Source organism: Hippopotamus amphibius, chromosome 2 (assembly GCF_030028045.1).
Source record: "Hippopotamus amphibius kiboko isolate mHipAmp2 chromosome 2, mHipAmp2.hap2, whole genome shotgun sequence".
Lineage (NCBI taxonomy): Eukaryota > Metazoa > Chordata > Mammalia > Artiodactyla > Hippopotamidae > Hippopotamus > Hippopotamus amphibius.
In genome coordinates, this window is record NC_080187.1 from 207,363,371 (window position 1) to 207,389,692 (window position 26,322).

A 26,322-nucleotide genomic window follows, 5' to 3' on the forward strand; every position below is an offset into this window, starting at 1 on the left:
CTCCATCAGCCTGGGTCCTGGGGTGACGATGACAAGGAGCAGGCCCCAGCTGGCCCACAATGGACATGTAATATGAACAAGAAATAGAACTTTATTGTTTTAAGCCACTGGGATTTGGGTGTTGTTTGTTGCTGCAGCATAACCCAGCTCATCCAGTCTGACATGGGCCGATATTTTCAAAGAACAGAGCTTCCCAGAATGCCCACTGCCCTATCTCACAAGAAAGGAAAAAGAAGGAAATGTGCTCATACCCAGTGATCTTCAGGAAATATTTGATGCCTGGGCAACCAAGAGTGGTCAGGACTCAGCTGTCTCTGTAGATAATGGGAGGGGACGGGCAGCTCAGGTGCAGATGGTTCTAGAAGGGCTGCCAAGGGCTCTGGGATGAGGATGGCAGTTCTGGGCCAGAGGAAATGGTAGAAAGAGGAGGAAAACTAGGCCATCCTGCATATGTACCAAGCTTTATGCTTTCCAGGACACTCTCACTCATGGTTTCATCTTTCCTCCTTCCATGCACAGAGATGATCCATCCTATGCCACAGTGGGTCCAGAGAGGCAAAGGGACTTGCCCAAGATTGCACAGCAAATTGGTGCCAGAGTCAGCCAAGGCTTTCACTCCCAGGCAAGTGTCCTTCTATCACCTGCTGAGAAACAGTCTCCAGGAAGATGATTTTGGAGGGAGGTCGATGTCCTCTGCCCCTTCCCAGAGCACAGGTGATATTCTTGTACAGGGTCCTGAGGATTCTGCCATCAAATGGGTTCTCACCAGGTTCTGGTGAACTTGGAGGTTTTCTGGCCTCCAAGGAGGGGAGAGGGAGGAATAGAGGTTCAGGGGCTACAGGGCATCAGGTCCTGAGTGCTCCCAGGTTTACAAGCTTCTCGTCTGGCACCCAGCACCCTGGGCACCATCCTTCACCCTCTCACTACCGTTTGTCCCTCTCCCAAGTTCCTAGACCCTGGGGTCTCCACTGTCTCATGGAGAGGCAACAAAGCCCGTGGGGGACTGGCTGCTTCCCTCTCCCTGTCCTCCCAGCACAGTAAGCAGGACGGAGTCCCGGTAATGGCCGATGCCTACCTGTTATGGGTTGAATTGTGTCCCCCTAAAATTCATATCCTGAAGCCCTAAATCCTGGCAATACAGAATGAGATCTTATTTGGAGACAGGGTCTCACAGAGGCAATCAAGTTAAAATGAGGTCATCAGGCTGGGCCCTCATCCAACATGACTAGCATCCTTATAAAAGGGGAAATGTAGAGACAGACATACACAGGGAGAAAGCCATGTGGAACTACCAGAAGCTAGGAGAGGGGCCTGGAGCAGATCTTCCCTCACAGATGGCCCCTCAGAAGGAACCAAGCCTGCTGACATACCAACTGTGGACTTCTAACCTCCAGAACAGTGAGACAATAAACTCCCGCTGTTTAGGCCACCCAGGCTTGTGGTGCTCTCTAACTCTTTGCCCTGCAACCTGCTGATGCCCTGTAACCTTCCGTGTTCCCCCTTCATTCTAAAATCACCCCCGCTGACATTCCTCTCTGCACTCCATCCCCCCCAGTGTCCATCAGCACATGACGTACAAGTGCCCTAGCACCGCGCTGGTGCCCAGGAAGATGTAGAGATGAATTTGAAGTAGATATAGTTGGAGGCATCAAAGAATCTAGACTGAGTGTGTGGTCCCACATTCAAGTCCTAGCCCTGCCACTGTTGTGTTTTGGGATCATGGGAAAAGTCCGTTCCTCACTCTGGACATCAGTGTCTCATCTGTACTGTGATAGGGCTGGGTTACATGGTCTCAGAGTTTCCTTCCGGCTGTGAAATTCTGCAATTCTCATTCAAGATAATATTCGTTTGCGGAGGGTGGGGGGGACTCGAGTGGGGGGGAGTCAAGGAAGGGAGGGAATATGGGGATATGTGTATAAAAACAGTTGATTGAACTTGGTGTACCCCCCCAAAAATAATAAATAAATAAAATTAAAAAAAAAAAAGATAATATTCGTTTGCAATCATTTTTGTACTTTTCCCTAGAAGTTTACTCGTGTAACTTCACCCCAGGGTCCACTTGTTTCCTGAAGCTCTTTCCTCACTCCCATGACCACTTACACACTTACTAGTCCATACCCATTTCCCTTGACCAGGCCCCATCAGTTAGCACGTCTGCAAAGCAGGCTGAGTAGGCATTTAATAAATACTGGGTTGGGGCTTCCTAGGTGGCGCAGTGGTTAAGAATCCGCCTGCCAATGCAGAGGTCACGGGTTCGATCCCTGCTCTAGGAAGATCCCACATGCCGAGGAGCAACTAAGCCCGTGTGCCCAAAAAAAAAAATAAATAAATAAATACTGGGTTGAAACATCCTTCAAAGGCTTCCTCTTCCATCTGTAGCTGATTTCTCATGAACACTCAGCAAGTGGACGTGGCTAAAAGACAGCCTCTCCTCTTTACTCCTTTATACACCCTACTTTATAGAGATGCCGGTCAAGGCACCGACAACACTCTGCTGCATGTATTCGTGAACCAGACCACCTCCTCCCCCCAGGCTGCAGGCTCCCCGAGGCAGCAACCATCTCTCCTTCGCATCCGTGTTCCCTAGCATTTGCATAATAGGAAGCAACAAATGTAAGTGGAGTGGCTAAACATGAGCATAAGGCAGAAACTCTCTACCACGGGTCTGAGGACCCTGTAAGGGTTTCAAGGGATCCATGAACCCACTGAAATTGTGTGCAAAGGACTGTGTGTACACATAGGTTTATCCATGTCGTGTGCATTTTCCCAGGGAGAGAGTCCATGGAACTCTGAGAAATTAAAACAAACGCCAAGACTGAAAAAACATTAAGACCCAAAGCCATGAAGTGGGGAGGTGACATTTATTAAGCCCCTACCCTGTGCTGTGCTGTGCGGTGCTATAGGTACTACTATTCCCACGTTGCATGAATGGAAACTAAGGTTCTGAGATGTGATGTCTTGGTTCATGAAGAGAGAAGTAGCCCATCTAGACGGGTTCAGTGCAGACTCTGGAGCCAGACAGTCTAGATTCAAATCCCAATGCTACCACTTCCTAGTTGTGTGATCTTGGTCAAGTTATTTAATTGCTCTGTTTCCCCATCTGTAAAATGGGAGGAATAAGGGTACCTACCACAGAGGGCTGTTGTGAGGAGTTGATGTGTTAGTGTATGTAAAGTGATCAGAATGGTGCCTGCCATGGGGTGTGTACCCTGAAGATGATGAAGATGAGGGCCAAGGGGACAAAGCTGGGAGTGGCAGAGCTGGGTGCAAACCCAGGCCGGTGTGACTCCCGCCCCTCGGTGCCACCACTGCCAGCACGCAGCACGCCACAACGCCCCATCTCGCTGCTGAAACGCTCCTGTGCCCTCCTAGGAAAAGCCCTCAGACCTGAAGGTGGCTCTTCTAGCCTGGCCTCCTGGAGGTGGACAGGCCTGTGGCATCGGCTCAGCAGGCAGCCCCTGGCCATTATATAAGGAGTAGGTGAGAGGTTATAAGCGGCCCTTCCTGGTCAGCAAGACTGAGCCTGTGCAATCAGGACACTCTGCTTCTGCCCTGCGCTTCATTTTCCAAGAGCTTTACCAACATCCACTAATGGAAATGAGAGAGAGGATGTACTCATCCATTCCTGGAGCCCCATGCTGACGTCCGAAATCCCTTTATACTATCCCTGAGTCCATTGCTGTGCCCTGAGTTCCAAAGGGCTGTTCACATCCATCCTACTCGGGCTTTATGAGTCCTGTGTCCCACCCCACATCTGACTCTCTCTCTGCTTCGAGCAGACAGAGCAGCCGCAGTAAAGCCTTGGTCCTGATCTCACTTCTACACCTGCGTCCCCATAGGAACCCTATCCCAGGTGAAGTGTCAGCCAAGGCCTTGTTCCAGCCCAGCCCTCTGCCCTGCTCCTGGGAAACAGCATTTTGGGGTTTGCTTTGGGTGAGTATCTGTATTTTTCCTGCGAAACCATCGCTATTGAACCTATTTGCAAGAACACTTTTCATGCATTCCTGTAATGCAATTAGAATCGAGTTTCTTTAACATTAGGGGAGATGTAATATCAGCAGGGGGAAACTGTCATTTCATTCCTAACATCAATATGCCCACTCTGCCCAAATTCTCTCTCTGGTGCTAGTTCGCTCTACCCTCCCAAATGGCAAAGAGGATATTAAGAAGGAGACTCACTCTCCAAATATGCCTCCACACGAAGAGGCAGAAGCTCTGGGGCTGTATTCTCCTCTCAGTCATTAAACTGAGGAGAGCTCCAAGGGGAGCTCCAAGCTTCTCTGACACTCTCCTGCAGTTGAGAGAAACCCTAATGCCCAATGAAAAGCTCCATACTGGCCCCCCCTCCACTGTTCAGAGGTCAGCGGGAGAAAGTCCTCTAGACTCTGACAACAGGGCCCTACAATCATGCTCCCAGAGAGGCTGAGTGACTTGCCCAAAGCCACATCATGCCTGGGAAGCTGGGCCCAGAGCCCAGATCTGCAGGCTTCTGGGTGTCTCCTACTGCATGACAATGCCCTCCACCCAGGGGGCCTGCAGCTGCCAGAAACTTATCCCTTAACCCTCTGGGGACACTAAGGCTTCAGTTTTCTATAGACAAAGAGGGGAAGAGGTGACGTATCTTTCATGCACCCCCCTTTTCTTCAGTGTCTCCCAGTCCTTTTTGGAAATCCTCCCACTTACTGGAACCAGTCCCTTGTGATCTTACTCTTGTCATCTTCCTTCTAGGCACTACGATCTTGCTATCCAATGATCCTGCCTTCCCTGCTTCCCCTCTTCCATTCATCCATCCACCCACCCACCCACCCACCCAGCCAGCCATGCATCTCTCCATCCACTTATCCATTCACCTCTTCCTTCCTCCTTGAACATCTCAGCTCTGTACCAGGCACTCAGCATTTCCTCCCCATTGCTCCTCAGGGCGCCCACTCCAGGAAAGTCCACTTCTTTCCTGACCCCATCAAACCCTGGAACTGGCATGTTTACATCCACTCTCTTAGGAGGCTGATCGGATAGACAAATCTGTGCTAACATGTTTGCACCAGGCCCATTATCCTCCCAGAACTGGCAGCAGGCAAGGACTTCTGGAGCCCTCAGGTCAGCTAAGGCCGGCTGCCCAGGGCCTGGATGACAGCCCTTCCTCCCTTCCCCTTGGTCCCCTCCCCCTCCCCTCCCCACTGCAGCCCCCACATACGTATGCAGAAGTCTCCGTTCTCATAGTAGCCAGGACAGCACTGGGACCTCCGCCGGTACATGGTCCGGAGCCCACGCCGATACGCCGTCTTATAACTGATTCTAAGGCACAGGAGAGAAAGCCACTTGAAAGTATTGAAAATCAATCACTCCTGTTAGAATGATATTTATGTTAAGCTATAGCAAGGATGCCATTCAATAATTACTTTAAAATGCATGGCAGCTTCGAATATGAAGGAACACAATAAAGAAAAATCAATGGTGGGATCTGGGCCATTGTGATGCAGAATGTGTTACCCACACGGCAGCATTTGCTACACCAGTCCTTTCACAGTGATATTTAGAAGGTCTACAGAAGATACTTTCTGGGTGACATTGTAGACGGTAACTCAGGACTTCTGAAAACCTCCAGACCTGAGGCTGGAGCAGCCCATGGAAAGACCTGGACAGGAGATGGGCTCTGAGAGTTTCTATGCCAACTGCGACCACCCCAGCCATGACCGCTCATGGCCCCTTGGGGACTGGTCCACCCAATTGGAGAACTGAAGCCAAGTCAGCAAAAGGACGCTCTGAGTCTGACTGGGCCCAGAGAGTAGATTAATCCCCCTCACACCAAAAATAACACCCCCTGGGGAAGAGCTTCGCATGCCATCTTGGGAAGGCTCAGAACAGACACCAGCTCTGCAGAGGAAGAAGCCAAGGTCCAGAGAGCAGAGGCTCTGGACGGGGTGCGGGTGGGGGGGCAGTCAGAGACCTGGGTTCCAGTTCTCACACTGGTATGAATGTTGAGACTGCCCTGTGCCACAGAGATCACAGGCAAAATCTCATTCCAGTCTCTATCTGAGGCAGGTAGCATTATTATGCCCCCTTTATTTCCTTTTTTTTTAACTTTTTATTTTATATTGGAGTATAGTTGATTAACAATGTTGTGATAGTTTCAGATACACAGCAAAGTGATTCAGTTATACGTTTTCCCATTTAGGTAGTTACATAATATTGAGCGGAGTTCCCTGTCCCTGTGCTATACAGTAGGTCCTTATTGGTTATCCATTTTAAATATAGCAGTGTGTATATGTCAATCCCAAACTCCTTAATTATCCCTTCCTCCCACCCTTCCCCCCTGGGTAACCACAAGCCCTTTGTTTCTTTCTTAGAGTTTTTATTCTTATTTTGTTTTATGTACCCTCGCCCTTTGTTTTATGGATGAGAAAACTGAGAAGTTAATGCCTTGCTCGAGTCACACAGCTAATAAGTTTCGGAGTCAGAATTCAAACCCAAGTCACTCTAATTTCAAAGCCACTGGGCTTAACCTACTACCCTGTGCCAGTTCCCATGGGGTGGCTTTTTGGGCTTATGGGATGGCCATCGTGAAGTAGTAAGATGAGAATGGATGGTGTGAGGACTGAGTCCTAAGAAGGGAGTCAAAATTGGGTACTGACAGGCAAAGCCCCTTCCTCACACATAAGGTCAAAATGAAGGAGATGTGAAGCGGCCATTAAAGACCAGAGAGAGGAAGTAACTTCCCAAGGTCAAGGTGTAACTTGGACTCAATGGAAGTCCTCGGGCCTTGAAGCCAGAGCTCTTTAACTTCCCCACCAGCACCCCAGAGGAGCCTGCCCTGTGGACCCCTCTCTTGGGGGGCAGAGCAGCGGAGTCCAGTCACTGGAGCTGCCCATAGCCTGCCTTCCATGGTGGGTCAGGCCAACTTGGGCAGGGAGTCCTACAGCACAGGCTAGGCCAGCCCTCCCTGTGCTTAAAGCCCTCTCTTTATGACAAATGACAGTGCGGAACTCCAGGGAAATCTGTGATATTTGGGAATGTCACAAACTAAGGTCATTCTACTTTGTCAAAAATCCATAATGGAAGGTAAGCCAGCCTCCAAGTGAAGCTACTTCCCCAGTATAGGAAGGCAGCTCCCAGCAATTTCAGGAGTTGTATAAGCCTCCCAGATAAAGAATGACTCAGGGTTGACTCAGAGGTCACGCAGTCCATGCCTCCCACCAAACAGAGTTATCCCCAAGCCCTTCCAGCGGAGAGGCGGTCTCAGAATCATTAAAGCCTCCCTGGAGAAAGATGTCACCCACTGCTCCCACCTTCCCACCCTTGCTGCCTCCCTCCTTCTGGCAGGAGAGGCAAGGGGCCAGGGGCCAGGCTGCTATCAGAAGGATGCTGCGTTCAAATGAGCCATCTCACACTGAAGGAGACTGATGGTGCAGCTGGCAGCATGCACACTCCAGGTCATCAGGAAAGCTGCAAAGCGACTCAATAATTTAGCAAAATAATTCATGTTCCAGGAATGCAGCCTATTTTAATAAGCAGTCACTCACTCACCCTTCCCCAGTGGTGATGGACGGCAGCTCCAGCCTCCGAGTACCCAACAAATCCACTCCTCAGAGCAAACTTGGCTCTGGCACGGGGCCTGACAGAGTCACAGAGGGAGCAGGACTTCTCTTTCTGCCTCTGCCTTTGACCAGGGCCACAGGCAGCTAACTTGACAAATAAGGGGAGGTTAAGGGGATACAGTAATGGCTGAGTAGTTCCTATCAGATCAACCTTCTTGCAAACAACTATGCAATCTGGGGAAAATATAAACAACAACTACCTGAGAAGTACTAGAGAGAGAACAAAGGCAGATACTGGAGGGAAGTAGACACTTGGAAGAAGGGAATGACATGGGGAAAGGTGAGCCCAAGGGCAGGCCCCAGTCAGCAATATTCCAGGTGGCTGAAATTCAGATAGAGCACACACAGCCTTACTGGGTTTGAAGAACCACAGGACAAGCTGAGGGTGGACCCAGCAACTAGAAAGTGACAAGGGAAACCCTAGAAAAGGGACAGCCACAGACAGGAAGCTCCATATTCCTTGTAAAGTCTCTGCCCAAACTTCTGGCCCCTGAATTACGTGTGTGGAGGGCAGGTTCCAAGCAGTCTAGCAAAGGCTGAAAATATTGAACTTTCAGAGTTTGGAAATTGAGTTTAGCCAAGTTAAATGGCTGCTAAAACAAACAAACAAAGAACAACAAATCTGCAGGAACATAAGAGAATTCAGCCTCTACAGTCCCTGTTGTTCATAATGCCCAGAATACATTTCAAAATTACTAGACACATAAAGAAACTAGAAAATTGTACCTCTATAAACGAAAAGGCAGGGACTTCCCTGGTGGTTCAGTGGTAAAGAATCTGCCCTGTAATGCAGGGGACGTGGGTTCAATCCCTGGTCGGAGAAATAAGATTCCACATGCCATGGGCAACTAAGCCCGGGTGCCACAACTACTGAGCTCATGCACCTCAACTAGAGAGACTGTGTGCTGCAAACTACAGAGCCCACATGCTCTGGAGCCTGTGCACCACAACTAGGGAAGAGAAAACCCTCACGCCACAACTAGAGAGAAGCCCACACACCACCACAAAGAGCCCACATGGCTCAACAGAGATCCCACGTGCTGCAACTAAAACCCAATGCAGCAAAATAAATAAATAAATAAAAAACAATAAATAAATAAAAGAAAAGGCAATCAATGAAGACCAACCCTGAGATGACCCAGATGTTGGAAATAGCAGACAAGGATTTTAAAGCAGCTATTGTATCTATGTTCAGTGTCTCACAGCAAGTTACTAGCAAAACCCCCGAAGAAAACCAGGACTTTGGCCTTTCACCATAGAGCATCTTTCCCCATTCACATTTCTGTCCACCATGATTCCTGTATAACCTAAACGAGCAACCAGGCCCATGAGGAGGAAGCAAAAGAACCTGGAGCAACACAGATGCTCAGAAACTAGGAAACGGGCCCACCAGGCAGCCTCTCACTCACTCCCTCACCGACCCTGCATCTGCTGAATTCTCACCCTTCAAATAACAAAGCTGCCTTGCCTGTATCTAATACCTCACTTTTTCTCCACTTTCCCCTGCTCTTTTCAAAGTATTTTCACATCTCTGACCTCATTGGACCCTGCAGGTCGGTAGGGCAAGGACCATTACACAGGGATGTACACAGGGGATCCCAAAATAGAATGACTTGCCCAGGGTCATCCAACAACACACGTTCTCTCTTCCTTGCTCTCCTCTCCCCCGGTGCCATGAGGGCATGGCGTGATTTCCAGGAGGGTTGCTGGCAAGGGAGCAAGGTTCCTACATGCAATGGTTCCGATGGAGCGCTTCCCAGGCGCAGCCTGGCCAAGGCACCAAGAGGTGCTGGACTGTAGCCTGCACTCTGTTCTCCAAGCCGGGTAGGCTGCATGGGGCTGCATCCGACGGGGGCCCCCCGAGGTTGGATTTCCCCCTGGAAACAGACCCTGAGGCAAGGATTCAAACGCAAGCAGTTTACCTGGGAGGTGATCCTAGGAAGCACTGAGAGGGGTGTAGGAAAAGGAGACAGGGAAGTAAAGGCAGCCAATTCAGGGTGTACTTTTGAGCAGCTTCCTGCTGTTGGCCAGTGGGGTTCCATCCCACTAGGGGCCAAGGATACGTGCAGAACGTGCCTAAGAGTTGACACCTCTACCCTAAGGGTAAGAAGCTGGTGTATTTTTCCACTAACTCCCCATCTGTCATTGGGTGAGGGATGCCCCCCAAGGGCAGTAATTCTCTAGCACTTCTGGCCTGCTCTGCCCATACGCTGCTCTGACTACAAAGAAGCCCTCAGCAGGGCCTCTCGGGTGGGTACCATGGGGATGCGGGGGATGCACTGATCTGCTGGGGGGCAGGAAGGTGAGCCTGAGGGTCCGCCTCTTCCTCCCCACCCACCATCTGAGAGAGGTACTCACCGGTGCCTGGTGCATTTGAACCAGTTGAGGATGTCTGTGCATCGTGTGTAGTAGATCTGATCAAAGGGGTGTGCGTATGATTCCTGGACAGTCACAGCATAGCTGAGGACCAGATAGGAGATGGAAGCTGTGGTCAGCACTTGGAAGGCAGAGCTTATATTCAGGATGGGGTCTCCCTCCCCAGGGGAACCAGGCCCCACAGCCATGTGTCCAGGGGCTCCACCCTTCCCATCAGCCCCCCACTCTCATCCTCCTGCCCTGGGGTACTCTCTGCATTCAAGTCTGCCTGACCCCAGGTTAGATGCAGGACACACCCCTGACTGCTTTTCGGCCCAGCTCACTTTCCGAAGTTCTAGTTCATTTTTTCATTTAACAGAGAATGAATGAAGGAGGGTTTGCATTTATTCTACGTGGCTCTGGAAGACCCAAAGCCAGCAAGTTTTAAAATACCTTATGTTTGTTCAGATCTTTCTGGTTTTCAAAGCACATGCATGGACACTAATCTTTGCAGCAACTCTATGAAATAAGTGGTCCCATTTTATAGATGAAGAAATGAAGGCTTAGAGGAGGCTTGCCCGGGCCACACAGCTGGTACCAATAACTGCTAATATTTGAGTGCCCTGTTAAGTGTTTTGAGGCATCTTAATCCTCACACAGTTTTACAAGGTAGCTGGTGGCATGGTTGTCCTCATTTTAGAGACGAGAAAACTGAGCATCAGAGAGGTTAAGTGACTTCCCCAAGCTCACCCAGTTACCCTCTGCTCTATCATGTCTCTAGAATAGCTGGGGATGCATGGAGGACACGCCCCCAGACCTCCCAATCAAAGTGGTATCTTGTTAACCTGTTAACTGTAAACCTGGATCAGTGGGGAGAAGCCCCAGGGAAGCAGCTCTCAGCTTCACCAAAATAAGCCTTTCCACCTGCCCGCGTTGGCCGGAGTGGTATGAAAAGGCAGTCAAGCCAGGGAGTAAAGTGAGGACTCACACTTCCTGTGCAGGCTGGGAGAGGACCTCAGCTGAGATGCTAGGAATTAATTTTTATGTCAGTTGGTATTATTCAGTGTTTTCCCCAGAAGGCTCACTGACTTGGGCCAGATGGCCAGGTCCAGGCTATAAAAGCCCGTCTGCTTTGCCGGAGAAAACTGTCGGTTTGCTTGCAGGGGGGCTGGGGCAGGCCAGCCCTGCCGAGTGGGTCCCCAGCAGGCTCTCTGCTGCCAGAAATGTCAAAGGTCTAGAATTCAGAGAGAGGAAGCCAGGAGCAGTCAGCAATGCGCATGGACTTGGGGTGGCGGGAAATTCTGTTTCTCTGAAGCATGGAGGATGTGAGGCGGGCCCTCGCTGAGCCTCTCCCAGCTGGCACTTCAAAGCGGTGCATCAGAGGCACACGTCTATGCAGACCTGGCCCGAACACATTTTATCTCCAAGCTTGGAGAAACTGAGCTTGACACCTGCCCCTGGCTTCCCAAAGCCCCTTCCAACCCTGAAAGTTTATGACCCCGGGCTCCTGCATCACTATGAGTCCTTCACTTCGAGGCAGGAGAATGAATGGATACAAGTGCAGGGGCTCTGGGTCAAGTTTGAACCCTGTCACTTGTTAGCGGCATGTCCTTAGATATGATACTTAACTGTTAGAAGCCTCCATTTCCTTACCTGTAAACCTATGAAAAATATTACCAGGGACTTCATATAGTTATTGCAAGGATTAAGGGCGGCAATGATAGTATCTATCTCTCAGGGTGGTGGGAAGGGAAAGCAAGATAACACAGGTAAAATGCTCTACACAAGATAATACACATAAAATGCTTAACAGGTACACCATCAGTGTCTAATAGATGCCGGCCATCACCATTATACGACCGGCAGGGACTCTCCCGCTTGCAGGCACTGAGGGATAGTTCTTCCCTGACCGTAATAGGGGATGGGAGCAAGACACACACACAGACCAGACTCCCCGCCTTTGTTAAGCACCTGGCGGATCAGACGCCCCTTCCAGCACAGACAGGGGCAGTGGGTGCTCAGAGAAAGGCCATCAGCCCAACAGAGACAGTGGGGAGGGTGTCGTGGGGTCAGATCCGGCTCTGCAGAGGTGCCCTGAGCCGAGCGAGTCAGGCAACCAGACCTTGAACAAACTCCAAGTCCCCGGGTGAAGTGTGTGCCCCTGGTTTCACGGCTGGGTGGTTTAACACGCTCGTTTGCTGACATGCTAGTGAGAGGCCAGATTAATCTTGTAGAGCTGGGCTTTACTAGGCAGGGGACGTCTTTCCGCTGGGTTTTATGGTGGAGGGGCGTAATTAACAAGGAGCCTGCCAGAAGCACTAATCCAGATGGGAAATGCTCCCTAAGTGGTCTCTGGGGACCAGTGGTCTCTGGAATGACACAGACTAGACTCATCCACGTGTAGCTGGCAGTGGGGTTCAGCTGGAAGAGCCAAGAAGAAGGAGGTGCCTAGTGGCACGGGGATCACTGCAAGGCCTCCTCCCTAGGGGCTGGAGAAGCCCCAGACCTCCTTTCAGCTGCTAGGGTCTCTCCGCGTCCTCCCATCAAAGCAGTAACTTCAGCTGATAGCCTGATCAGCCTGAAACGCCGGCTTGGTACAGGTTCGGATCAGAATATTTTCACATTCTAAATGTATTCACGTCAGGCAGGTTTGGAAAATTAGAGAGTTTGGTTTAAATTTGAACTGATCCACTGGTACAAAAGGCACTCAGAGAAGAGGGAAATCAGGGTGGGCCCTATCCTCAGGGAAGGCTTCCTGGAGGAGAGGTTGGAGGCACTGAGGAAGGCAGAGGTGAGCAGGCGGGAAGGAGGCCTTCTGGAAGCTGGGATACAGCCCAGGCTTTGGCAGGAAGCAACTGTGTCCCAGCTGGGAGAGGGGTTGCTGAGACTGAAGTCTGCAAACCAAAGACTAATGTGGAATTCACTGGCTTTCTCCCTCACCCACTGGGAAATAAAGGTGTACATTCAGCAAAACCAGAAGGAGTAAAGGGCCTGGGTCACCTCAGAATCACGTGGAAAGCTTATGAAAACTGCATATGCCTAGGAGCCACCTCAGACCTATGGAATCAGAGTCTCTGTGGAGAGGACCCAGGAGACTCTGCTTTTCATCGACACTCCAGGGGGCCTGATGTGCTGTAAAGTCTGTGATGACTGTTCTTGCCAAGCCCCAGTTGTCAACAAGAAAAGACAATAATTGAGCTTCATGGTCCTCAAAGCCCTTTCACGAAACTGGTACCCTGATTGTCCAACAAGCCTGTGAGGCAGGGGTAACGATTCCCCCCACTTCTCAGAGGTGGAGATGGGCTCCAACTGGTTCAGAGACATCTCAACATCTGCCCAAAGCCACAGGGCTAACAGATGGAAAACTCCAGCCTGGTGTGAAGCAAGGTGGCATGACTGATCTCGTGTCCTTCCCACTTCACCAAAAAGGAGCACGTCGGTGGCAGCTCTGCCTTCTGCCGCAGCCTCGACTTTGCCGGGACCCCTCGTGGAGACCCGGTCACTGGCGACTGCGCCGGCATGGGCACCATTCCTCTGCCTCCCCAGCCAGTCCTGCCAGGCCCTGGGTGAGGGGACTTTCCCTGCCGTGGGGCTGGGACAGTCACCCTCAAGGGCACAGAGCACAGCCCTCCCCACTCACCTGCACTCCTCTACCACCCGCTTCCCCCATCGGGCCCTCGTCTTAATTTTATTCATTTGATTTATTAACATCTAAGCGGTAGCGTCATCCCGGTCAGCGTGGCCAATCCATTTCAAGGTTTAATTCGGTTGTTCCTGATTGGGTCTCTGGTCACTGTCTTTCTGCTCACCAAAATCAATACTTTCACCTTGTGCTTCAAAGTCAGGCCATCTGCAGGGCCCTGGCCTAGTCCCCCTGGACCTGGTGCCACAGCCAGAATGCAGCTACCTTTCCCCTGTCAGCTCCCCCTACCCTCACCAGAGGAGAAGCAGCGGGGGCCCCTCACCTACCCTCCTCGGGGCAGGCGGCTGGCTGCCCCACACATCCGAGCTGCTGCACCATTGCCAGTCCTGGGAGACCAGGAAGGCATCGCAGCATCAGAGAACAACCACTCTGGACCACAGTCTCTCACCGCACCCCACCTGTCTGGGGACGGGCACCGAGCCCCTCTGCGGCTCTACTTCCTCACCTGTAAAACGGCTGGAAGTACGCATGCAGGGAGGAACAGGAGCACATTGTCAACTACCAGACGGCATCTTTTACGTTGCCTGTCATTCAACGCCCCCACCCTGACCCCCACAGCACTGAGTCTCAGACAGAATCTATAAGGCTTTGGCCTGCCTTACAGCATCCGTGCTGTGTCCCCAGCTGGACTGCAGGCCCCTTGAGGGACAGCTTCTGTACCTCCTGCCTCTGCTTTTGTCCCAACAGCACCAAGCCCAGGGTGAGGCCCCCAGGGAGAGCCTGGCCGTCTGAGACCCACGTCTTACCTCTCCCAGTGGCTGCACACGTTGGGGTCCTCGGGGTTGAGGGAGAGGATGGTTTGCACGAGGGAGCAGACAAGGAGCCCTGCCACTGAGAGCGCCATCCTGGGCCCTGCGCGGGAGAACAAAGGAGGCAGCGTCATTAATCAGACCGTCCTCCCAGGCATCTGTTTGGAGCCGTGACTCCTCACACGAAGCGGTGGGAGAGGCTCGCTAAGCTGCGAAGTTTCCCATCATTATCGTGTAATGAGCAGCTGATGTTTCACACTTGCAGGCTTTGACTAACACAGCAACACTTCACCAGTTCTGAGTAACTGGGCAGTGGGGAGCCTGAGTCAGGGAAACATTGACATTTCAGGCCAGAGCTTCTGAAAGTTTTTTGGCTCATGGACTGCTTTGAAAATCTAATGAACGTTAAAGAGCTCCTCCCCCTAAAAATGCACATACACAGAACATGTGGTTGTGATTTCAGGGTGGCTGCAGGCCCCTGAGCCCATCCTTGGACCAGGAACCCCTGATTGACTACCTTTAAGGCAACACCCATCACCGTCCCTTCTCCCTCGCCTTTGATGTGCTTTGCCCATTCACTTCCTCTCTCTACTCCCTCCTTCAGTGAAGATAGAGAAGACAGGTGTCTGGTGTGGCCCTGGGGACAGGTAAGCTGAGAAAACCCTTCTTGGCAGCTCTGGCCAAACAAGCCACCCAGAAGGCTGGCCCCGCTTCTCTTGCTCCCAGGGGCTACCAGCCGCTGACACCCAGGGTGACGCGTCTCTGTACGTCATACCGAACCGGGGGGTGAACGGCTTGGACAGGCTGGTAAGGGGCTTTGAGGAAGCAGCTTGTAGAGTTTGATCTTGGCCCCTGAAGTGACAGCCTGAGACAGAGGTTAAGTAGGCCTACACAGATGCCAACACCCTGGGTCCCTTGAACTGAGGATTCCGCAACAAAGGGCTCCTCATAGAGGCAGAGAACCATTAAGGTGGGAGCGGCTGAAATGACCTCCGAGGCTCCTTCCTGTCCAGGATTCCGTGCTCCTACAGCCTTAGAGAACTGCCCAACAGCTCCCACCTGGTGGGGCAGCAGGGGGCCCCAGAGCCACCTCCGGGGTCCTGCAATTCACATGTGCTCAAACATCAGCTACAGACTGAAAGAGCACTATTACTCAGAGGGATAGCGCTGTATTTCATGTGTTCACAGATGCAATCGTGATTTGCTTAAAAGCTTTACTGAATTCACAGGAGCTTTTATTCTTAATCAGCCACACTAAAAAAATAAAAAACAAAAAATACAGCTTCTAACAACTGGGGGCGGGGATGGTATAGAAAATATTTTGACATTGGAAAGCGGTTCGTAGGCTTAAAATGGTTGAGGATTTCTAGTCCATAGGCCTGGAGTTTACAGACGAGGAAGCACTCACCCCTCTTGGGGACAAGGAAGAGTGACATGGACGTTGCTCACACCCCATTTGTACTCAGAGGGAAGCTAAATGGGGCGCCTGCCTTCGTGAAAGGTTAAACTCTCTCTTCCCCAAGCCCCAATAATTTCCTTGTTAAACTCTTTCTTAGCAGCTCCTTCAAAGATAAACAAATTGTCACAAATTCTGTGTAACCATGGGGGTCCAATTGATGATTAATGAGGGTTTTCTCTCTGTTTGAGATCTGGAAATAATCTGGCTAAATGGATTCTGAAAATCCGTTAAGAAAGAGAAAAGCGATGCTGGTGCTTCTGCACAATTTGCCAGCCACAGCCGCTCCTAACTCCCCCACCCGCTCGCCCCACCCCACCCCCCCAGGCCGCGGAAACCCCATCAGCACCTGGACAGAGGGCGCCACACTCACTGGACCCCACACAGCACTAGGGCTGCCAGTCATTTCACCGCATTCTCCTCAAAGAGAAGGCAAGACCTTCTTCTTCCAGGTGCGGGTTGGGCTGACCAGGCATCAAATAAATCAAATAAAGAAATAAACAGGGGGACGCACTCCAAAAGGCATAAAGTCTGAATGGAAGCAGCAGAGAATGCCTCATCTTGACTCTCCCCATGACCCTGTCTCGTTACTTTGGCCCATCCTGTAATCTCCAGCATTCTCCCCAGAGGACCCCCTCACCCTGCCCCCGGCCACATCTTCAAACTTACAAAGCTTAGAGTATCAAAGGGTGAGGCCACCTGGACCAGAGGAGATTGTGCCTCTGGCCCCTTTTGATTCACGCTGATGGGAGAGGGGTGGCAGACAGAGGTACCTTGGATCGTGTCTACAACTTGGGAGGTCTGTTTAAATCTTCGTGAAAACCTTTCTCTTTGAGTCAGATCTGGACAGGACAGTTTGGCTGACTCCCATTGGGCAGTGAGATACTTGGACACCAGGGCACAGAGAGGGTAACAGGTGTTGGGATAAGCACACAGGAGGTGGAAATGGATGCGGGAGCACAGGACATGGCCAGCCAGGTGGCATTTACACCGACGGTCTGAGGCCTCACTCCTCTGTTACTGTGAGTGTGTCAAGGCTACAGAGCAGAGGGTGCTCCCCAGGACTCACACCCAAGCCTTGAACAGCCCCTTCACTGGCATTCACAAAGCTCCCTGTTCGAGGTCCAGTCTGCCTCTGTAGTGGTGTGGTCGGGGGAGAAAGATGTTAGCCTGGGGGTGGAAGAGCTGACTGCTCTAGGACCCCCTCAGCCCTCTGACTTTTTCTTTGAATATGGCCAGTCTAAAAGATGCAACCTAGCACAGATCAACTCTATGCTTGGTGATCACTTAGAGGGGTGGGATAGGGAGGCTGAGAGGGAGGCTCAAGAGGGAGGGGATATGGGGATATATGTATAAATACAGCTGATTCACCTTGTCGTACAGCAGAAACGAACACAATATTGTAAAGCAAATACACTCCAATAAAGATCTGAAGAAAAGTAAATAAATAAATAAATAAAAGATGCAACCTTATCACCCCTCCCTCCTCCCCAGTCAGGCTGGTCCCATCTCCTGCTCTACCTCATTGCCAAGTCCTGCTCACACCGCTCCCCTGCCCTCAATGCCCTTCTTCCTCAACCCTGCACATCCAAACACCAACCACGCCAGGTCCAGCTTGGGCCCCAGCCCCCCTCCCCCCTGCAGGGCTTGGCAGCTACCGCATCCCAGGGACACCGCACTCATGTGGCGTACAGCCCGGCCACCCAGTCCAGCGCTCATCACCTCCCATCTTGCCCTGACATCTTTCCCAGTAGGTTGACTTCATCTTTCTGATGTGTCCATAAATCCTTTGAAGCTGGGGTCAAGTCCTAGGCTGTTACCAGTCAGTTCCTTTTGGGAACTGATTTTGGAAAATGTGTTTCTACTTGTCTCAGACACTTCACTCAGGTGGAGTGAAGAGCAGCCAGAAAGGAGCCGCCCCCACATGGGGGCAACTCATCGCCTTTAACTTTAATGGGGCTTCCCCGGGCTCCCTCTCTGAGGACGGATCCCAAAGACGTATGCTTATGAGATGACTGAGGCAAAATCAATCCCGCCGCAGTGGTTATTAGGCCGACTCCATTCAGAGTGACAGAGGTTAACACAGCGGGCACCATCTGATTTGGGGCATTAATAATTAAATAAGAAAATGCCCCTGGTGTCAATGAGAACATGTAAATAGATCAGCTGGTTCCCTCCCCTCCGGTCCAGGCTTCCCGCATAGTAAGGAGCAAAGGAAGGGAGCAAAGTCCCAGAGGTGGAGAAATTTCTTTCCCGACTGGGGCTATGGCTGCTTTATACCTGCTGAACCGGAAGTGAGGCTCACACCTGCCCAGAGGCGTAGTCACTCCACACACCTGGCAGGGCCCAAACTAATCAAAGTCCTGGAGCGCCACCTGCCCAGCCCTGGGCTGTGCTTCTAGGTCACAAAGAAATAACACGAATCGGCTGCAGCCCATTTGCGGAGACTAAAAGAGCAAGTGGTGAAGTCCCCCTGGAGGCGTATGGAAAACTTGGTGGAGTGGATGGGACTTAAGGCGGACAGATTACGGAAAGGAAGAGGGCAAATAAAGGGCGTTCGGGGCAAGTACTGCATAAGCAAGTGCTTGGAGGCAGGAATATGCAGGCGGTGGTGGAGGGTCTAGGCGGGTTTGCACTGTCGAGCAGAAGTGGACAACATGGGAAAATGTGGGGGCTTTTTCCAAAATTGGGTTCTATGAGATATCTATATCCCATGAGGTATTGATAAAAATCTCCCAGACCAAGATTTCCCTGAGGACTAAGTTCAGGAAATGCTGCAGGCTATGTCCTCATCTTAACACAGTATTGACTCAGGGCCGGGGGCGGGGCGGTGGGCAGGTTTGCAGAAACTAATACCTGTGGCCATAATAAGTCTCTGAAGTCTCTGGTCAAAACTGTGTTAAATATTCACAGCGTATCTGAGCAGACCTTAGGCTCTGGGAAGACCCAGAGCAAAGAGACCTGTTTGTTTCACCCAGTCTTTCCCACAGAACTTTCCGGGGACCTCTGTAGCAGCAGAATTCTTTGGGATACTGGTTTGGTAAACTCTGCTCCTCTCCATCAAGGTCAAGTCTGGAGGAAGGCCTGGTCCTGCCAATCTGCATCCTTAGTGTTTGTATCCATTTGTTTATGCTAACACTTGAGGGCCTTCTGTGCCTGGCACCTGGTGTTAAAGGGACTCTGCCCCTGGGTATTAAAGAGAGACACTGACACCACAGCAAAGGATCCCTCCTCCCAGCCTGGGCCCTCCGTCCTGGCCTGGGTCGGCCCTGCAGGCTGAGCAGACCTTAGAGACGGCAGCATCCTCTGAAGGTCCTGCCTTCTGCTGGGGCCCTGCCAGCACCAGCACCTGCAGAGTCCAGCTTGTCTCTCTGATGGCAACACACACCTGCCCAGACGCCAGCTGCTCACATTAGGCAAGGTACATAAAACTGGGGCAGAGGGCAGACAGACAGACAGATGGCCTCTGCCCCAGGATCAGTTGTGATGACCTCACAGTCCATCTGTGCAAAATCCTCCCCCACCTGTTTCACTTCCTCCACCTGCCTAGTCCTCCTGACTGTGCCAAAATCTTGGGCACTGGAGCCTGGTCCGTGTACCTGGAACCTGCTGTCTGTCCATCCCAGTCTCTTCCAGGGAGCTCTTCCTTCTCAATAACTTTGCATCGACAGCATGGCTGGCGGTGGCCTGGCACTATTTTGTGGGCCCCGGGAGGTTTCCAGTCACAACGCTGGGGGTGGATTTGTAGTGGCTGCTTGGAATGCTCTCCTGAGAAATGGGGCTGAGGGGAACAGGCCATGATCGATTAGTAATGCCTGTCGTGGGCACTGGGTGGGAGAGAGACACACAGGTGCCACGCACTGGGCATCCCTGCCCTATATTGCTGAACGGTTGTTTTCACTTTGGCAAGTGCTCCTCTCCTATATGAACCATCTGGATGTGGCCTCAGCTCTTTCCCTCTGGGCCCTTAGAATCTGCCCATCACTTTCCTTTCCTTTGTACCATGCCACTAAAACACACTTCTTGAGGGCAGGGGTTTTGGTCTGTTGTGTTTACTGCCGTCTCCAGAACCCAGAGCATTGCCCGTACAGAGAGGGGGCTCAATCCATCTTTGCAGACTCCACAAATTGTTGACTCTATAGCCAACCACCTCCCCCAACGTCTAAGCCATCCCGAGCCTCAGGATCACCACATGGCCTGTGACTGTCCTGACAGAGGCCACCAAAGACCTGTCCTAACAGCAGGTCTTACTGTATGGGGCATTCCACCCTGCATTGACATTGCACTACAGAGACACCAATCTGTTGGCGACGGATACAGTGGGCACTGTGACATCCTAAGAGTGATTCAAAGACTCCTGCCTGGGTCATCCCGCCAGCACTGGGGTATGTCTGTTGCAGGAACCAGCACAAGGCGGGCATTGAAGCCCACTCAATAGCTCAAGCTGCAACGGGGGACTGAATGGTGTTCCGAGAGCCTCATGAAAAGGCGCTTTCAGGCTCGGGAAGCAGTAGAAGCAAACCCCAAACTGGGACTGATAAAGCAAACATCTCACATTCCTCCCAGCATGTGGGTGTATAGAGAGAGATTTCTATCTTCTATTTATAGAATACACACACACAAACACACACACACACCCCTCTGTTTTTCTCCTGAATAAGACAAAAGAGCGAAGTTTGCACTCAGTGGGGCAAATGCCAAGGTTATCATCCTGTCTAGCGGACCTTCCCCTTCATCTTCCCACTGCTCCCTCAGTTGGCTCCCAGTCCCCAAGCCCCTCTCTGTTTACTGGCCTTGCTGGGGTCTGATCAGCGCAAGATGAAAAGAGGAGCCACAATTGCCAGATGAAAAGAGGAGCCACAATCGGTGCATAATTAAGAGGCTTCACCCTTCGCCTTGATGAAACCTCCTGCCCTCCAGCAATCCCACCAGGGGCCAGGCTTATGGTGAATGCTTTCTAATCTCCCTGCACTTAAAAAAAAAAAAAAGTTTAAAAAATAAATCCATAGCTCTTAATCTCCAAAAGAGTGATTCCCTGACCGCAGAAGCGCAGCAGAAATTCCCAGCGTCAACACGGAGGCCCTGCCAGGTGCCTGCCCACCGGGATAAATCAGGAGATTGGAGTCACCTCCTGAGACATGGTAAATGTCCTCATTCCAGGGCTCCACCAAACTGATAAATTCTGCTTTCTCCTTGCCTGGGAAGCCTCCGGCTGCAAATCCTGAAAATGGCACCCCGGAGGCCTGCAGTGCCCATTAATCAGGGTCAGAAGACTGTCCTGCCCCTCATGCCCTCAAGCCCTGCAGAGACCAAGTGGCCGTGACATTAGTCAGGCTCCAGAGAAATCACAGCATATCCCCAGGGCGGGGGGAGCGGCTGGGAAGGTGGACAGAGGTATAGAAACCAACAAATTCATGAAGCACCCGCCCCCCTCGCCCATTATGGGCAGCCCCCAGGCTCTGAGCTCTCACCCTCCCACTCCCAGGCAGGCAGCAGCGGAGCCCCAGCCCCAGCCCCTCTGAAGATGAAGGGAGAAAACTTATCTGTGTTCTTAGGCCATTCCATTTTTCACAGAGCAATTATCTCCATCTTTCCATTTCTTTGTAAATCAGGGCACACTCAACTGGCCTGGCCAACCCAGAGGCTGCCTGTACCCCCACCAACCCAGCCCACTCCGGGCCTGCTCTGCTCCCCTCTCCCACCCTCTCCCAGGGCTGCAGGGTTCTCTGACCTATGGGAGTCCCTCATGCCCTGGCATTAAATCATGGCCACATCCCCGAAACTTCCTAGACAAATCAGTCACTCAGGGCCATACAGCCCCCCGGGGATTGGCCCCCATTCCTGCCCACAATGCAAAAAAAAAAAAAAAAAAAAATTCTAAAACCACAAGATGCAACCACAGATGCCCAGATAGGAAAAAAGCACTGAGGGATGGGGCCCTGTAGAGGCACCCATCACCAGGTCAAGTCTCCCCGCTGGGCTGAACTGTGAGGATGAACAGCTGGACAGTAAGCCACGTGGTACCAGAAGTGGCACCTGGACAGACCTGGGAGCATCACCTATCAACACTTCATCCCACAGGAAGGCAAACTGCCCCCAGGTGACTTGCTCAATGTCACAGGACACACTGGTGCCAGGGCTCATAGAAAGGAAAAGCAGAGTTGGACTGACATGGATTCAAATTTGGACTCCACCTTACTGGCTACATAACCAGGATAAAGTCATTTATCTGCTCTGGGGCTGTTTCGCATCAATCACATGAGGTAAGACCAACTTCTCAGGGCTGTTAGGATATCAAATGAGTCAGCAGGTAAAGTGCTTGGTCCAGAATCTAGCACACAGAATGTGCTCGATAAAATACTAGTTTCTTGGTGACTCATATCCCCACCCCACCCCCATCTCAAAGACACTTCCAACTCTCTAATTCTGAATTCTAGAATTTCTAAGGAGCTGCAGAAATATTGATGGAAAAATCTTCTGCTGGAAAATCTAGGCTTGGCTATACGTACTTGGTGACTCCAGGGGTCAGACTTAAATGCACAATGATCAAGATGGTCTCATCTTTCATCCATCCATTCAGCAAATATTTATCGAAGACTTGCCAGTCACTGTGGACATGAAGACAACTAGGCAGGTCCGGCCCCAAGACCCCAAACACCTGCTGGAGGGTGTGTGGGAATGGCCGTGAGAGGGTAGTGGACCCAGGATGTGGCTTAATTCAAAGCACCGAGTCCTTTGCCTGGCAGGAGGCCTTGGGCAAATGTGATGGGATATCAGACTTTGCTGGAATTGATGTGTGACATCCCTGCAGGTCCCCCACACGTTGAATCCCGCCCATCTCCATTCTAGTTGCCTCTGAATCCACTCTTGATCAGGGCTGCCTCCTCTGAAGTGGGGGCAGTCTGTTCCCAAGCATGTCCAGCGTCCTGGCTCCACTCTGTCAGGACTCAGAGCAGTTGCACTTCCTCTCTCCCTCAGGTCTTCCCTCCTGAGTTCCAGCTCAGTTCAGGAGCAGCGCAGCTTGCCATGGCCCCATTCTTCTCTGCCTGCTAAGTCACGAACATGCTGTGTGACCTGGGACAGGTTGCTTTATTTCTCTGAGCTTCACTCTCTGCTTGTCCCAGAGGCTGGGGTCAGACTGTACCATCTCTTGGACCCTTCCAGCTCTATAAGTGCACCTCCAGCATGTCTCCCTTCCCTGCCCTTCCCCTCCTCACATTTTTCTCTCTCTTCACCCCCCACATCAGGTTTGTCCCATCTCCCAGCAGCAAGGAGATAAAGCAGTGGAGGAAGGAGAATTGGATTCTAGTCTTAGATCCTGGAGAACTCATTTCACTGCTTTGAGCCTCCTTTTCCTTTTTGACTACACAAGAAGGAGAAGAGAACAAGAGGTTCTCATGAATAACAAATTGTAGCCCAGCCCTGGAAATGCAGGTGTCAGTGGCATTGTGAGGGTTGGGACCCTAAGTTCCTGCCTACCTCTCTGTTCAATCCTCAGAACCCTTTTGAAGGCTGGCCTCTTGTCTCATGCTCTAGTCCAGCCCAGGGCCCACACCAGGGCGGCCTCTGCCCCATCACACCTCAGGGACCTCTTCTCCCATCAGGAGCTAAACAGGAGGGCTTGGCTGTCAGTCTACAGACTATGGCAGCCTCTCCAGCTTTCCTTCTGGAACTTTCTATATGTATCTAGGCCAGGAGAATCTGAAGCCAGACACCAACTATCCCAAAGCCTGAAGGGTCCTACACCTGTGCACTGGTCATGGAAGCAGGCATCAGTGTGTCCTAGAAAGCAGCTTGGCAATACATAACAACAGATTTTAATGTACATCTTTAACCCTCATCCCACTTCTGCAATTTAATTTTTAAAAATTGACCAAGGCCAAGGATAGGTTCAAGAATGCTGCATCATCTCTTAATAAAGAGATACTCATTGCAGCACTGAAACAACCTGAACACCTAAATCAGTGGGGCCCTTGCTAAATAAATCCCATCATGTATACATAAGAAAGCATTATGCAAACATTAAAAATATTGATGTGTGGGAAAATAGGGAAGCCTATACACTGGAGCAGTTATAGTAGTCATCTGTAAGGGAGGGGAGGAGAGAAACATCACAGCACTCGTGCTTTCTAAGTCAAACATTTTTGTTCACATATTAGTGTTTCTTACAATGAGCATTAGCATCACCATGATCATAAAAACAAACATATTTAAAGATAATATATGTAAGGCAATCCCACTCCTGGGCATCTATCCAGCAAAGACAAAAACTAATTTGAAAAGATACATGCACCCCAATGTCATTGCAGCATTATTTGCAATAGCCAAGATATGGAAGCCATCTAAATGTCCATCAACAGATGAATGGATAGAGAAGATGTGGTATGTATGTGTGTGTGTGTATATACATATACATATATATATATATATGATGGAATATTACTCAGACATAAACAAAGAATGAAATATTGCCATTTGCGGCAACATGGATGGACCTAGAGATTATCCTTCCAAGCGAAGTAAGTCAGACAGAGAAAGACAAATGTCATATGATATCACTTATATGTGGAATCTAAAAAAATGATACAATAACCTTATGGAACAGAAATAGACTCATAGACACAGAAAACAAATTTATGGTTACCAAAAGGGAGAAAGGGGAAGGGATAAATTAAGAGCTTGGGATTAACAGATACGCACTACTATATATAAAATAAACAACAAGGACCTACTGTATAGCACAGGGAACTATATTGTAATAACCTATAATGGAAAAGAATCTGAAAATACATATATATAAAACTGAATCGCTTTGCCATACGCCTGAAACTAACACAACAGTGTAAATCAATTAAACATCAATTTAAAAAAAAGAATAGGAAAAAAAATTTTAATTAAAAAAATTTAAAAATTAGAAAAAGAAGAGAAAAAAAAATGAGTAAATAAAAGACAATACATGTAGGTTCACTAGCATGGAAAAAGGACCCTGATGCATCATTATGTGAAAAACACAGGTTACAAAACAGCATGAACATCACAATCACGTTGTGCACGTGTGTGCTGTGTGTGTTGAGAGCAAGCAAAAGAAGAAAGATGCCGGGAAGGATGTTAAAAATATTAACAAAGGCATCTGGGTGATGATATTTTAGGTGACTTATTTTCTTCTCTAGACTTTTCTGTCTACATTTTCTATGATGAGCAGGTCTCAGCTTTTCAATTTAATAAAACCACAATAAAGCCATCTTCATTTTGCCAAAAAGGCAGGTCCCCTTGTCAGTGCCCCCATAGCCTATCCTCCCCCAGGCCCAGATTCTCCCACACTGCTCCTTGGATGGCATATTCCCAAAGAGCAGGGATTACGAGCCCTGAGCCCACTACCCCTAGGGACACAGGCCACTTTATGGAGCTTTCCAGGCAGCCCTGGAAGCCATCGAGCTAGGGCGGGGGAGTGAGGGGGGTAGGGATTGCCGTTATAACTGAATGGCCTGTGTCCATGCTGTGATTATATCCACACTGTGATTAAAAACATTATGCCATTTCAAAGACCCAAAATGATCTGATGACACAGAAAATGGATGGGTAATGTACGATTCTGTCAGCTCTATCTGGTATAATAAATGAACCAAGTGTTCAGATTTTAAAAGAAATTTATTGCAGCTCTTTGTCCACGATACTCATGAATCCTGACTCACAGCCTGGTCGGGTCAGCCCAAGGAAACTCACCTCACTCCAGTGCCCGCTCAGTCCCCTGCGCCCCCCAGACTGTGCTCCTCCAGGGGCAACAAGCACCTGGAGCTCTGGCCCCAATTCCTGGGTCCTAACCCCAGCTCTGCCCTCTTACCAATTGTGTGACCTTAGGCCAGTCACTTAACCTCTGGGAGGCCCAGCTTCCTTCTCTGTGAAGTGGGAATAGTAAGGAAAGCTGACTCACAGGGTCCTGAGAAGCCAAAGAGAGGAGGCTTATGAGAAGGGCCTGTGGACAGTAAAACACTGAGTAAAATATGGTCATTACCCTCTTGCGGGGGGCTGGGAGGATGCCATACAAACACTCCTGGGGGTGTGTGCAGAGACAGAGAATGAGATTATTAGGATCCTCTGATAAGGACCACCTCCTTGGGGTGGGGCAAATCTGCCAGAACGCAGAGAGAGGAACTCAAGATGAATTTCAGTAAGTTTGCAGTTTGGCCCAGCCCAGGCCCTGCTGACCCATAGTCTATGCAAGAGATGATTCCAAGCCTGGAACCAGAAGCCAATTTGGCTGTCCTTCTGGCCTAGGCTGTGTCTGACGACCATCTCCACAGCCGAGAGCATTCACGATAAAACAGTTGCTCTGAACTCTGGTCTCCTGGAAGAGCAAGGCGCTCACTCACCTTCCAGGACATCAGCACCCAGCACCCTTTCCCAAAGGAAGGAGCCGCTGGAGCGGCACCGCAGCAGATCAAAATCTGTCCTCATCTCCCCAGG

The 26,322-nt window shown here is 50.6% G+C and overlaps 1 protein-coding gene across 1 annotated transcript in view; it reads right to left on the minus strand.

Moving 5' to 3' along the window:
* MEGF11 (multiple EGF like domains 11) overlaps positions 1-26,322 on the minus strand; it is a 353,514-nt gene that overhangs the window by 219,373 nt on the left and 107,819 nt on the right. Inside the window, exons 2-4 of the mRNA XM_057721978.1 lie at positions 14,400-14,505; positions 9,954-10,055; positions 5,195-5,295 (exon numbers count right to left, since the gene is read on the minus strand). Coding sequence (XP_057577961.1) covers positions 5,195-5,295; positions 9,954-10,055; positions 14,400-14,497 — 301 coding nt within the window. The 5' untranslated portion in view covers positions 14,498-14,505. The remainder of the gene's footprint in view (positions 1-5,194; positions 5,296-9,953; positions 10,056-14,399; positions 14,506-26,322) is intronic.